The sequence below is a fragment of the Periplaneta americana genome, chromosome 14 (assembly GCF_040183065.1).
Source record: "Periplaneta americana isolate PAMFEO1 chromosome 14, P.americana_PAMFEO1_priV1, whole genome shotgun sequence".
NCBI lineage: Eukaryota > Metazoa > Arthropoda > Insecta > Blattodea > Blattidae > Periplaneta > Periplaneta americana.
The window spans coordinates 66,655,962-66,671,442 of record NC_091130.1 but is presented as its reverse complement, the minus strand read 5'-3'; the positions used below and the strand labels follow the sequence as shown (position 1 = coordinate 66,671,442).

General features: G+C 35.2%; 2 protein-coding genes across 2 annotated transcripts in view; one reads left to right on the top strand and one right to left on the bottom strand.

The window, feature by feature from the left end:
* Window positions 1-262: 262 nt before the first annotated feature.
* Window positions 263-8,433, bottom strand: LOC138713384 (phosducin-like protein). The gene has a single exon (XM_069845461.1). The coding sequence runs from the start codon at window positions 8,321-8,323 to the stop codon at window positions 7,451-7,453; it is 873 nt and encodes a 290-aa protein (XP_069701562.1). The 5' UTR covers window positions 8,324-8,433; the 3' UTR covers window positions 263-7,450.
* Window positions 8,434-8,555: 122 nt separating this feature from the next.
* Window positions 8,556-15,481, top strand: part of Arpc1 (Actin-related protein 2/3 complex, subunit 1A) — a 42,153-nt gene continuing 35,227 nt past the window's right edge. Inside the window, exons 1-5 of the mRNA XM_069845455.1 lie at window positions 8,556-8,721; window positions 8,838-8,905; window positions 10,964-11,115; window positions 12,923-13,031; window positions 15,038-15,210. Coding sequence (XP_069701556.1) covers window positions 8,839-8,905; window positions 10,964-11,115; window positions 12,923-13,031; window positions 15,038-15,210 — 501 coding nt within the window. The 5' untranslated portion in view covers window positions 8,556-8,721; window position 8,838. The remainder of the gene's footprint in view (window positions 8,722-8,837; window positions 8,906-10,963; window positions 11,116-12,922; window positions 13,032-15,037; window positions 15,211-15,481) is intronic.

Here is a 15,481-nt window from a genome sequence, read left to right as displayed (position 1 = left end):
TGCCCCCAATTGTTTCGGATAATAGATGCTATACTGTCTCTCTCTCTCTCTCTCTCTCTCTCTCTATATATATATATATTTTTTTTTTTTTTTCTTGTATACAAACACTTCGAAAAAATGTTCGTAAAAGTATTGGTTTTCCTTCATAAATATATTTTAGAGCCCATAATCAATTCTCACTGTGAATTGATGTTTCTTCCCTTTAGGAAATATTCTGAATTAAACTTACTGAAGAGGAAGGGAAATAAATGAGTTACTTCCATTACTCATGAAGATAGATATCCTTTAATTATACTTTAATAATGTATAATTATCCATATAAAACTCTCAATAACATTAATATTGCATTAAGAATAAAATTCAAATTCTTTCAGATTGCCCAACAAAATATTGTCTTCCCAGGTAGAGTTGTAACAACAAATACCATTTACAGATGAGAAGACAGGTCAGATTATAAGATTGTCCACACACGAGATTTTAAATTTTCATACTATTTAAGAATCTTATAAAACACTTGGATACCATACACATCAGACAGAAAACATTCAAACACTTCACTGATTTTTTTTTTTTTTTCCACAAAATAATAAATTATTACTATTTGACTGAATAGAAAAAAACTCTTGTCTAACCTCAACAACTAGATTCAAGATATCTTAGCAACAGCAACAATTATCTTGCTACAGATTTCTGGCTTGTCTTTCCTTTATGGTCTCGAGCAGTGGCGGTTTGTGCTTAAAATGACAAAGAGTTGACTACTTTTATGATATTACATAGTTTTCCAACAATTTAAACAATATCTCGTTTCTGAAAAATTAAAAAAAATACTGCAGTTTTTTAAAGTAGATAATTGCCTTAAAATGAGCCTGATAATGATGATCAATTATCTTTGAAAAAACATAGCGGTTCTTCCTTACATTATCATTGTCTTTCAATATTCTGCCTGAAAGCTGAGCTGAGCTGTCTGTTCTTCCAAGGACTGATAAATCTAGGCAAGCATTCTTATAAGCAATAGATTCCTCATGTTTCTTAATTTTCTGTGTCAAATGGCTTAAATCTGACACACCAGTGCATGTCCAACTCGTATCTTTATACTTAGCAAATAGCAGGCACGGAAAACAAAATAAATTATTTGTAGATTCACAACCGCAAATCCAGCAGTTTCTTTCATATTTTTTTTTACATTGAAAGCCCTGCGAAATTCTTACTTCAGCTTGTTTGTGCTTGCTTTAAATCGAGTTGAGATAACGGACTTCCAAGCTTCTTTATTTTACACTTATCTTCCAAGATTAAAACTGAAAAATTTGTTTGTAAAAGATATTGAACATTTCTTCGGAAATGAACACTGGTCACATTCATAGATGAATATATTAGGACTAAAACCCCAAGAAAGACTAAATGGACATTTAAAGGATTGTAAGAAACCATTAATAAATACAACAATTAATAACAATATACACGTGCTAAAAGTGTGATATCAGCTACAGATTGGAGCTAACTTCTGGTTTGCATCACGAAGTCTTTAGCATGTCGGCTGTCTCACGATCACGTGACTACACCTGCGCTGGTCCAAACACCAGCACAACCACATGTTTTCCATGCAGCATTTCCCCTTGTCTCTCAACCCGCACGCAAGTCCAGAAGCTTGCTCGGCGAGGTTCAAAGGAGAAATTGAACCTTGGAAGCTTACAAGCATGTAGGTATTCAATCTCTGTGGTTCATGGGTTTTCATATGACAAAAATACTTCAGAGCCGCAAGTAAAGATGAGCAAGAAACAAAGAATGATAGTGTAAATTATAAATAAATTTATTTAAACAATTAAATTGTTTTTCCTTGTTTTTCTTGGGGGTTCTCTGAACCACTGAACGCATAGGACGCACCACCACTGGTCTCGACTCTTTCTTGCAGAAAAGTATGTATTTATGCTTAGAATAAGTGACGCCTCAGATTAGAGCCCCTATATATGAGTTGAGACATGGCTAATCAATTATCATTAGTTAGACCAAAAATCATAACTTACTCTAACAATACTATATTTAACCATAAAATTAATTCACTGGTGTTTTATAATTACTCTGCTTTTGTTACAGAACAGAAGAACACAAAGTTGCGTTTTTTGCTCCTGTAATAAAAAAACAGTAAGAGCTGTTCGGGAATTTTTCTATAATCAATCAGATATGGTACTCTTTATTTCAATGTATTAAATCAGAATTGATTAGTCCTATGATACTCTTTATTCCAGTGTCAAGTATAATATGTCGCCTTAAGAAAATTACTTTGTTCAAGAATTTTATCTCGTACCACAAAGATAACTATCTATAAAATACTTATAAGACCTGTACTAGCATATGCTGCTGAGACGTGGTCCCTAACAAAAAAGGACGCTGGAAATTTGGATGCCTTTGAGAGGAAGATACTCCGTAAAATAATTGGCCCAGTATTCGAGAGAGGAAGATGGAGGAGGCGATATAATAATGAGTTGTATTCCATCTATAAAGATCCGCCTATTAGAAGAATAGTAAAAGCAGCAAGATTAAGGTGGGCTGGGCATGTGGCACGGATGAATGACGTAGAAATTCCTTAAAAGGATATTAAATGGAAATCCTGGGGACCAAAGAAGCCGTGGACGACCGAGAATAAGATGGCTGGATGGAGTTGAGGAAGACATAATATGTAAGATGGGATATAGGAATTGGAAAGCAATTTCGCAGGATCGAGACAACTGGCGGAAAATCGTGGAAGAGGCCAAGGTTCACAATGAGCTGTAGCACCAAGAAAGAAGAAGTATAATATGACAGATCATGCTTTTTGATCGACATATCTCAACTCTTAGTACGAGTATATGGGAACTCTTTACCAGATATCTTCTTCATGCCACTTAGGATTGCAAAATAAAAAATTTAGGCATGAAATTTCGTAAGTAAATAATTTAAGATGAAACTATTCAGTGATATAATAGTCTATTACATTAGATATTTATTTTTTATTGTACAGATCCAGAAACAAAATTTGGACCACCTGAATTTTTCAGGTTCCAGTTATAACATACTGCGCATGCCCAGTTTTGTTTCTGGGTCTGTACCCACTGATCATGGCATGTATCAGTTTAGGTTAGATCTGGTATTTTATTTATTGCATCCATTAATCATGGTATGTAATATCAGATTACGTTAGCTTAGTTTAAAGTCAGGGTTTAGCAACCTAACATTCACATTCAATCTTTACACACTGTGTATGATCAACAACATTATTATACTTCCACTTAAACACATTTTCAGATTTTGGATGTTAATCATTCTGTGCTGTAAAAATATGCATAAATGGTTCCGTGCACAAAACAATCAAGATCAACCAATCTGGACATTAAAAATTTGCTTCTAGCAACAATATCAAATTGTGAATTTCTTCAGTATAAAACCACAGTATCTAAATAGAAATAGAGGAATGGAAGAAGAAACTCACAAGAAGATTTGAAATCTTGGTATGAATTCTTTTACAGACAACTAACTTTCTTAACTGCTAAAGACAGAGTTTCACAAGTCCGAGCTAGGGGTTGAGATCTACATTCAGTATAGTCTATATTGTATAAATAAAATTATAGTAATTTATGCTACAAAAAAGTAAAGTAGGATTTTATCCATAAGTAAAATATTTAGCACTCAAGGTACAAGCCGAGGGCGATAAATTTCCACAAGTATATGAAATCTCTTTACTCTCTGGTGGCATACAATATTTTATCCAATATAACATTTAATAAATCTTCACTTATATAAATATTATAATAATTTAATATTAAATATTTAATATACTGCTCAAAAAAATTAGTGGAACTAGTTTTTAAATTCATTTATATTTAACAATGAAGATGTATGATGTCCGTGATAAAGCATGAACTTCAAACTTGATACAGTAAAACTTTGGATTACGAGTAACTTGGTTTGCGAGTGTTTTGCAAAACGAGTGAACAATGAGGAAACATTTTTGTTTGATAAACAAGTGATGACTTGCAATACAAGCAGCACGATTTGTACGTAACTTCTTTTGCTTGAGAGCAACAGCAAGATGCAATGGAGGGGATCTCGTCTGAGGAAGAAGAGCAGACGAATTCCTTGCTTCAAATGAGATTAAAGAGGTGTGCAAAAAGTGGGAAGCAATACAAAATGTTGTTCAAATTCACCACTCTGATAAGTTGTAGCAGTGTGTGGGACAAATGTGTAACGACAACACAATGTCACATTTCCGCAAAATCCTCAAAACAAGGCAAAAGCAGGTGTCATTAGATAGGTTCTTGGTCAAAGCAAAAGATTCCAGTCAGTCAAGCAGTTAGAAGTGATTCCGTTAGGGATAATGAAAATATTTTCTTTAAATGTTCAAGAAGTTTACTAAGCAGTAAAACAGATGACACTCAAAAACAAAATACAGTAAAATAATTTGTGTTGCACTATTGTATTGAATTTTACCTAAACTATACTGTATTTTATATGAATGAATGATTGTGAAACAAATTAATCTGAGTTTGCGTTGGTTTTTATGGAGAAAGTCACTTTGATATGCAAGTGTTTTGGATTAAGAGCACATTTTCTAAACGAATTATGCTCGTAATCCAAGGTTTTACTGTATTTAATAACAATTTACTTTCCATGGTCATTTGCAAAACAATTGTAGTAAACAATAGTCATCTTCCTTGACACTGCACAAAACAAAGTGAGGAATCATTTTCTTCAGTCTCACAATCAGAGACCTCTGGATATCTAAAATGTCTTAGTACTTGGTATGCCCTCCACTACCATGAATTACTGCTTGGCATCTATGAGACATACTCTGCACAAACCTCTGTACGTTCACTTAGGGTATATTTCTCCATTCTTCACTTAGTGCCACTGAAAGCTCTTGGAAGTCCTATGGCTGCATCTTTCAAGCATATCTCATAGGTGTTCAATGAAATTTAAATCTGCACTGCTGGCTAATTCATTATAGGGCTTGTTTTATTTTCTTTTTTAGTTGGTTATTTAACGACGCTGTATCAACTACTAGGTTTTAGCGTCGATGAGAATGGTGATAGCGAGATGGTATTTGGCGAGATGAGGCCAAGGATTCGCCATAGATTACCTTGCATTCACATTACAGTTGCGGAAAACCTCGGAAAAAACCCAACCAGGTAATCAGCCCAAGCGGGGATCGAACCCGCACCTGCACGCAACTTCAGACAAGCGCCTTAACCGGATGAGCCATGCCGGTGGCTCAGGGCTTGTTGAGGAAGTTTCATGGAGACGGCAGCAATATGGAGTTTTGCATTGTCATGCATCGACAAAACGTCAGTATCCATATGTTCTGCTGCAGGCACAACATGTTGTTCCATATTTCCTCAACATAGTAAATTGCATTTAGCTGTCCTGGAATAGTGGTGAGGGCAGTTTTGGTTTCTAAGCTGATGTAATGTTCGACAGCTCTGTACACTACTGATAAAGAGCAATAGAGGTCATCAGCAATCTGATAAGTGCATCCCTGTTGAATGAGGATGACAGCTCTTGAGACTTCAACTTTGCTGATATCAACTATTTTGTGATTCCTTTAGAATAATATCTTAATAAAACCACAACAATGAATACAGCATCCAATATGTTTGAAAACAGCCATAGTGACGTGAAGAAAATAAAGCTAAAACATACTGGTTTTTGACATAGATGGATTACTGTCCAGTTTGATTGGACTAGAATGGTGAAGTGAACCAAATGTTGTTTTTCCTGAATAGAAAACGTGTTCCCGGATATGGTTTATCATCGCTAAATAGTCTTATACCAGGAATATAGAGGCCAACGAACATCAGTTCTACTAATTTTCTTGAGCACTATAAAGTCCTCCTTTATATTCATGTTACTGTTGTTAAGAACGATGAGTGGATAAAAGTTTACAAAAGCCACTCATCGCTACAGCATCGAGTAGCTAAAACAAAAATAGATATATCTACTCCTTGTTCCTAGTAAGCTAATATGAATATAAAGGATAACTATATACATTAAATATTAATTAGCAACAGGCTTTTTCTTAGGAAGTGTTCGAGAAATATCTTTTACAATTTTCGGGAAGCAAATATGATACATAACTTACTTTTTAGCAAAGGAAATATTCGACATTAATACAATTATCGAAAGTGAAAACTTCAAGCAGTCTACAACGGGATAAAAATATAGATATTGCAACAATAGGAATGGCAGGAAACCCGAAATTTGTCCTTTATCAGGCTGCTGATTTATCTAAAATAATTATACATTACAAGCATTTGAATATTTAATTCTAGTTCTTAATATAATGAACTTGAAACACCTTTCCTTATGGTTGTCAGATCTTTAGTCTCTTTTGCGTGCAAAGAGAAAAAATTATGCGCAGCTGCCATATGCAGGATTACTGAGATAGTGGGATAGTGAAATGGAATTATGAAAATATTTGTGAATATTATACAATATAAAATAAACTTCAACATCGCAACAAAGAGAAAGAACTTTAAACGAAAATTAAATCTGTAAGCACTTAACCCAATTTAATATAAATAATATAACCGACCATGCTATACTATATTATGTAGATAGGCCCTAACAATATGACCATAAACAAATATTTTTATATCTCTTGTCCGATTTTGCGATACTAGATGTATCAACAACCAAAAGGAAAGGTATGCCAACAAAAATAAAAACTTATGACAGTCTACAAGATACACAAAAATACAGCATCGTAAAGAAGGAATGATAGGAGACCCGAACATTTTTATCAGGCCACTCTTGTATATAAAAATAATAAAAAATCACGCATTTGAAAATTCTACCGAAAATTCATTTCTAGGTCTTGTTATAATAAATACACTTCATCTAAAACACGAAGTACTGGTGACGTCATGAAGAAAATATAAGCTTATTTGGTCCATTATACCTAGGTACCATACTCTTTAAGAAAGTATGTGAAAATCAATAGCCACATGTGATATTAACTTAATTTGAAGATTCAATCTCAAATTCTATATCTTGTACTAATTGCACACCAAAATCTTTACCATGACTTAAGTCATTACTGAAAACTTGTTAGATACCATCAAATACAGTAATCACAGATATTATGACTGCAGGAGCAAGGTGAATACAACTGAGTTGAATTTATGTTTAAACCTAATTATTCATTAATGTAAATGACACATCTGTAACAGGTGTATAGGAACCATATTGAATAATGTGGTCCATAATTCTGTGAAGGAATAACCTAATACAACTTTCTGAATTATAGTTGAATTCTTCTACGACATAACATTTATAATCACTGGGTTGAAAATTACTTCAAGGCAAGGCAACAGAAGACCTCAATGGCAACATATATGTAAGGGCTGAAAATATGAAAGACAAAAACTCATCATTGCTCTACTCTTATTTGTCTTCATATAAAGTAGCCCGTACGTCAATGTCATTCAAGGCTCAGATCACTGTCGTCTGCATCATCGTTTTGAGATTTTATGATTGATGGGACACACGTTTTATCTGGCAGCATGCCATGCTCCAAAAGGAAACTTTCCACGTCTTCAGAAAAAAAATCATCACCTAACTCTTCACTGACACGAACAAAGTTCCCCACCAACTGGCCTGCTTTGTACACCAGAAGAGCAGGCACTCCACTAATTTTGAAACGTTTACTTATCCCTGCAACTGATCCAATCATTTTGCAGAATTTCACCTGTTGATAATCCTGACTCAAAGAAATCAGACTTCCATTCATGGCTTCACAACCTGGAACATTTTCTTCATAAATGTGAACCACAATTGTGACAGCCTTGTCTTCTTTGTCAACTGCATCCAAAAATTCTTGTCCATCTTTAAGGTTCAGAACTTTTCCAAATTTTGGAAGCGTGGACAATTTAGTCATCATTTCTTCCATTCTTTGCTTCTGAAACTGCAGTAGGAATTCATCAGATAAAAGTTCTGCAATTTCAGGATCAATTTCTTCATTTTTCTCCTTCTCTTCATCCAACGCTGATCTGCATGTTAGAGACAATTTTTTAATAAAAGCCTGTCTCTCTTTTTCTTGTTCTGCTCTTTTTTCCGTTTCCAATTGTTTGAATCTCTGCCAATCTTTCATAACACCCTTTGGACCTGTATTGGTGGATGATCCTTCCCATTTATAGGGATCTGGAAGAGGTGCTGAATTTTCTCCTCGTATAGTTGAAGATGTTTGTGTTTCTTTACCACTATCTTCATCATCAGATTTCTCGCCTTCGCTCTCGCTACTGCTGCAGTAACAATGAGCCTTTTCTCCCAGCAATTTATCCTCCAATGTCGTCATTTTACAAGTACACTAAGTCCTTTATTTCTAGAGAATCTAAATCAATTATGAACTTATACAAGCATCGTTACCACAACAGCGACGCTGTGTTTATTATGCTATTCTTTTTGTAATGTTGGCGGTCTGTAGCTTGAGTAATGTTGGCATCACATCAAATAGAAATGTACCGCACAGAGAGAGCGTAACAAGGTGGTATCATCTTTGACATCATTCTATCGCTTTGCATTCAACCTGCTGCTCAGCGGTGTGAAGTTGTTCGTGAAAATTCGTGTTGCTGAATCCATCGGAACAATAAAGGTCGTGTACAGTAGAGGTGTGGGTTGTGTGCATTAATTATTGTCGGAAAGGAAAATTCGTGTAGACGGACCAGAGTCCACGAGTTTCCAGACTTAGACAAGGTATGACGGTGGTTTAGTGATTCGGTTTACTTTTAAAAGTAGCTATCTTAATATTTCTGTCATTTTATAAGGAAGTGATTCATTTGGGCGTTTCCACTTGTGACTTTTATTTACAGAATGGCAGAAAGACATAGCTTTGGCGTCAATCCAATCACTTGCCACGCGTGGAACAGAGATAGAACTCGTAAGTGAAAAATTTTTAATTCTAATGGAAAAGGAGTAATGACATCGTGTAGGGTTAAGGGAAGGTAACAAAGTATGGCCGTTAACGTACAGAAAATGTAAATATTGAGATAAATGATGACATTTATACAGGGTGTAAGTGCCGTCCTTTTCACAGTCGCCGGGGACGGTCTACAGGATCAAAAAATGTTCATACCATATAACATAGGGTCAAAACTTCATAGTTTTCCCAGGACTCTGCACAAATGTACAGCTCAGCTGCGTTCAAGCTCCCTATCCATAGGTCTCCAGCTGATAATTCAGTACAGGTAGCCTATTTGATAAACAACTCCGTCAACGTTTTCCGCAAAGAAGGTTACCTAATTGGCGAACTTTTGAGAACTGAAAAATTAAAAAAATACGACAGTTCTTTAAAGTAGATGAATGCCTAGCACAGTGATGTTACCAAAGTCTCAGAAGTGAATGAATATGTTGTTATTTTCAAATGACTGGAGCTTGGTTTCACACTATTAGGTCTTGTGTTTCCCAGTAGAGTCCTGTTAGATGTTTTTGGTCCCTTTTCACTGAGTCAAGTCATATAATACCTACAGTGCCCTGAAACTTTTTTTTTTTACTGTATTCAGAAACTCGGAACAGATTTCGTTATTTTATTATCCATTAACTGCATGATGTCACAATGCATACTAAGTAGTGAATTCTGGAACTATTTTAGCGCTGCATTGATTATTCTTGATGTACAAGGAGCCAGTCAGTTACGAGATGAGAATAGCAGTGTGTTCTGTAGGCTATTCCAATGACTATATAGGCCTATTGGGTCTTAAGGCTGGCAGAATGTAAATCCATTATTTTGGTTCATCAATGATTGAGGTGAATCGTGTGCAGTTGTAGATCTTGACCTTATCAGTGCCAAGAAACGTGTTCTCATCACTGAAAATTACGGAGTTCTAAAATGCCTCATAGCTTTCTATGCAGTGTAAAATTTCCATACAGAATTCTCTATGAACCACACTATATAAGATAAAATTTGAAGTGTTGCTACATTCTGGGACTTCAAAACGTTGTGTATACAGGGTGAGTTTGAAGTCCACCGACAAACTTCAGCAGGTGATTCCTGATTGAAAATGGAGCACAAGAGTTCATATTACCTTGTGTCCGGAAATGCATAGTTTCCATGGTAGATGGCACTGACGACATTCTCTCATAACTTGCAGTGTGCGTTTTGTGTGTTGCAGATAATGTGATTTAAGCAATGTAGAAGCACAGTGGTCTGGTAGTCATTTCAGGAACAAGCCGAAATGGTGTTCGTTTATGGCCAAGCAGGTGGAAACGGTCGAGAGGCAGCACGGATGTACCGAGCCATGTACCCTGACAGACAGCACCACCCACATCACACAACATTTGGAGCCATTTTTGGGCGTTTCTATGAGCATGGGTCCTTTGAGACAGATGAACGTGCAGGGCGGCCGCAAACGCCGAAAATTGGCTCCAAATGTTGTGTGATGTGGGTGGTGCTGTCTGTCAGGGTACATGGCTTGGTACATGCATGCTGCCCCTTGACTGTTTCCACCTGCTTGGCCATACACGAATACCATTTTGTCTTGTTCCTGGAATGAATACCGACTATTGTGCGTCTACGTTGCTTAAATCACTCTATCTGCAACACACAAAATGCACACTACAAGTTATGAGAGAATTGCACACTACAAGTTATGAGAGAATGTCGTCAGTGCCATCTACCATGGAAATTACGCATTTCTGGACACAAGTTAATATGAACTTTTGTGCTCCATTTTCAGTCAGGAATCACCCCCTGAAGTTTGTCGATGGACTTAAAACTCACTCTGTATTTTCTGAATGAATATTTATATTCTTTAAAAATTCTAAAAGTCCTTCTAAGTACATGGTGTATAATTTAGATATATATTTAATTTTACATCAGTAACAAAATCGCTGGTTAGAAAAGCATAGCCTTTCTTTGAAAATTTGTTTAACTTATGGAGTTTGTATAGTGTGCAACTGTTTCAGTTGATAATAATAATTGCTTTTGTTTTCTTTACAGAAGTTGCTTTGTCACCAAATAATCATGAGGTTCACATATATCAACGAGCTGATAATGACTGGAAGCTTGTCGATGTTCTTAATCAACATGACTTACGTGTTACGGGCATTGACTGGGCACCGAAGACTAATCGGATTGTTACCTGTGCTGTAGTAAGTAGTTTTTAAATGAAATGGACATTTGTTACTATCATGTTCATGCCATCCATGCCAGATAAATGGAATGTAAAACTTGTTGCATAGTTCGTGAAGTTTGTTAAACTAGCTGCAGTAAAACTTTGATTATTCAATCTTAATGAGACCAAGACTGAATCAGATAATGGAACTCGCCAGGTTTTCGATAACTGTATTGTTAGATAAAATACCATCATAATCTTAATGTTCATCTTCTTTTCAAGTAAAAAGCCTAGTAGTCTGTTGCAGTCTCAACCATGATTTGTGAAGTCTTCCAATGGATCTTTTCCACCATTTTTAAGCATTGAAGTGAATCAAATCGATAATGACCTTACTATACTCACGAAATATGTAGCATAAACCTCGGTGAAAAAGTGGTAAAACTTTGCTTTAATACAAACCAAGGTATTAATAATAGCACAGCATTCTCATTAGGAACTGGGTTTTTAGGAACCAAGTTAAAAAAATGACACTGAGTGTACTTGAGTGGAGTGGATATAATGTAGGTTAGAACTGTTTTGAAATCTTTTTCAGTACACACTCAAATCTAACAGAGAAGAGCTGGGTCACATAGATTAGTGAATGAATCTAGTGAAGTGCGCTTGTTAATTTGTAAATAACATTTGAGACCGATCATTTCAATCTGTATTTAAAAGTGAGCATCATCTAATCTTCATTCCATATAAGAAGACTCTGCATGTAAACAGATATGTGTCTGAAGTCCTTTCTATTCACAGGAGGACAAAGAACCTCTTTATGGGACCTGGTATTCAGTGTTAATTAGTTTTCTGTTCGGAAGCACAAGGTTGATATATATTTAGGAACTCTTGATGGGAAATGTGCTGTTTTTCTAAACATAAGAAAGAAATATAATACATGAAGCCGTTGGAAAAGCAATAAAGGCTGTCAAAAAAGAATGTGATTTGTAGATGGGCCCCAATGCGGACCATTGGCAATGAGACATGATAAGATGACTAGGAGATTGTGTAATTTAACTATGACTGAGTCACTACTCACAACATAACCCAAACATGGAGATGGAAATGTGGTCGATCAATCAGTTTTTGTAGTCTATGCTCCTTGTACTGTATTGTTATGGTGTCGATGTTGTGCTGTGCTAAATTGCATTTTGTTAACATCCTGCAACATATGTAATAGTGTAGCTTATAATGGTTGAGCCAGTTTCCGGTAATTCAGGGCTCAAATAAAATCCTTTAGAAGCAGTCCATTACCTGACATAGATGTTTCATAATGTAAGAAGTATATTCTTGTAAAATTGCCGCATGCATTCATTGCTTTATCTTATTAAAATAATTAGGTATACCTGTCTGTTATGTCACATCATCTGTGATTGCTCCACACGTGTTGATGCATGCCTCATTTTTCAGCATATAGGTCCAGTCAATGGTCGTGACACAGAAGGATTTTGCATTATTGTTATTGACTTGTGGAGTGTTCTTGTATGGAATGACGATTAGTGAAGTCACCCACACACCTACATGAGCAGACTAACGAAAACTAAACAAAACACATAAAATATGCTATTCTAACGAGCAAACACGGCTAGTTATCTCTTTTGTTCTGCTCATTATTTTATTCCATTTACCCAACAGTACGTAATTTTTTCTCCAATTGCGAGAAATCACTTTACTAAAAATTAATAAAAGAATGGAAAAAGTTACAAGAAAGTCAGAAGAAAAGCTGAATACTAAAGATTCTACTGTACTTTAAATTTTATCTTATTGTATCTTCAGAATGTCAGTAATATTGATATATCACATTTCAGGATCGTAATGCATATGTTTGGACTCAAGGGGATGATAGAAAATGGAAACCAACGTTGGTTTTACTTCGTATTAATCGTGCAGCAACGTGTGTAAAATGGTCTCCACTTGGTAAGAGTTCATTAATACTGAATCATTCATACATTAAAGAGTTTATTTTTAGAGAGACTGAATGGCAAAGGAAGTAGTTTAGAAATGTAATTCAGAACTTACGTTTAAAGTTTGCAGTAGTGTTACAACCATCTAAATAATTCATATTGAATTTACTACATAGTACTTTGAAGTCAGTATTTAGAAACTGAATTGTTTCTTCCAACACACTGAAATCTTTTACAGACTTATTTGTACAGTGCAATTTTTTATGTGGCTGTTTTGTCATTAAGTAAACTCTGAAAAGCACATAAGGGTTTCTTTTTTTTCTATAGACTTACAGGTTGTTCAGTTAAGAGTCACGCCATCTTTTCTATGGCCTTCTTGATGATAGTCTTCCTTCAGGTCTTCCATCTCATACAGCATACATTCTCTGGCTAGGTGACATCCTGCTAACATATTCATCCCTTGAATATTACATTGCTGTCTGACATCTAAATTCCTTAGGTCTTGTTTTGCCAACAGTTTTTCTTGAAGTGTCCATGTCTCTTGTCTCTAGTAAATTCTTGGGTTCTTACAGTATCTGCTCGAGTTTCTGGAGTATAGGTAAAGACAGGTTTGATAACAGTTTTATGAACATCAGGTTTTCAAAAGTTAGATCTTCAGTGGCAGTTAGACAAATATAAAAAGTTAGCAGCTCATAGTAAGGGTGTGAAAACTTGGAAAAAATCTTAACAGAAGAATAAGTATCGAAAGCAGTGACAGCAGTAGCAGTGACGAATCTTGTGACAACAGTAAGCTCATGGAAGAGAAAGAATATCTGGGGTAGAAGAGTTAGAATATAAATTGATGATCGAAGATTTGCAGTACAGTAGAATTTCTCATATCTGGCAACTGTGGGACAAAGCTAGTGCCAGATAATTGGAAAATATGTTTATAGGTTATGTATAGACATACTGTACTGCACAAACATTTTTTTCCATGTTTAAATTTAGTAATTTTCATATATGTAGTTATTTGAAAATAAAGTTTTGAAATATGTACAATGTTTATTTTTAGTACTGAATACGGTAATGTACATTCATCAGTTCATAATTTGTTGTAATGCAAAAAATTCTAAACGTTTTCGTAACCTTATGACAATTTTAAATAGCTGCCATGTGACATGAAGAGCAGATTAGCCAATATCGCAACAGTGAAAATGAAGTAACGCTCAATGATTTGAACCTCTTTAACGTATCTAATGTCTTTCTTGTTTATTTATACTATCTATCACTCGAATTAAAATTTTATCCCTGATCACATTTAGACTCATTCAACACCCCTTTGAATGGGTGAGTTCAAGTGGTAAATTTAAAGATATCTCTGCGAATTGTTTGAAAGGCCCAAGTGACAGCTTACTGATGAAGAATAACGAGAGAAAGAACTTAATGGGGTTTTCTGTCTATGTTTTCACGCATGAACAATGTAAAGAGTAAACAATATGTGTCGTGTGTGATCCATGAAAACCACTCACATCTTCAACTCTTCCTTTTCGCATGAATGACTTTTGTTTTGGCCTAGCCAAAAGTGTCGTTGTTTTGGTATTGCCGGTTAAGTGAGTGCCAGATATGAGGGATTTTATTGTATATGGTATAATTAAATTGGTTTGTGCAAAGTGATGTGGACAACGTAATACTTTTGTTAGCAATATATGCATAATTTTTGAGGTGACTATCTAGTAGTGTCCATGGATACTTGAGCCTGTATGTTTACTCTTAATGAACTGTTGCTGCATCCTGTGATAGAAATATCATCTGACCTTGCATCTGAGTAACTCGCTTTGAAGGTGAGATTAACAAAATCCATCTGCCAAAATCTGTGGTGCCAACTATCTCTTGTGGACCATATGAAAGAAGCCAGAAACAGAGCTGCAGACTGTTCAGTTACCACCTACATGCACGTTATAAAACATTTTAGTTTTTTTCTGATAACAAAAAATGTGAGTTTTGTTTTTCAGTTATTTATTGTAGACAAATATATTTCAGAGAACAAATTTGCTGTGGGTTCTGGAGCCCGACTGATCTCAGTTTGCTACTTTGAAAGTGAAAATGACTGGTGGGTATCGAAACATATCAAGAAACCCATTCGATCAACAATCACTTCAATTGACTGGCATCCAAATAATGTCTTACTTGTCGCAGGATCTGCTGATTTTAAGGTAAAATATATCATTTAGCAAGAAACGCATCATCTATGCTTGCTTCTTGCTACATGTTTCTTCTTCCAAGTATGTATCATTAGCTTACTTCTACAATGTTGTAACTTCATTTTAGAAAATTCTACAGGACAGCAGAATAATTTTCTTATTCTTTCTATACAACTGTTATTCATTTGTTATTTATAAAATATAACATCTATTTGTAGACTTAATAGGTTATATCACAGACGCACATTGAAAATATACACATATTTCACCCATAATCCAACAT

What these genes read in the sequence shown, in the direction of transcription:
- LOC138713384 (XM_069845461.1), bottom strand. Translation starts at nt 8,323, where the DNA reads ATGACGACATTGGAGGATAAATTGCTGGGAGAAAAGGCTCATTGTTAC.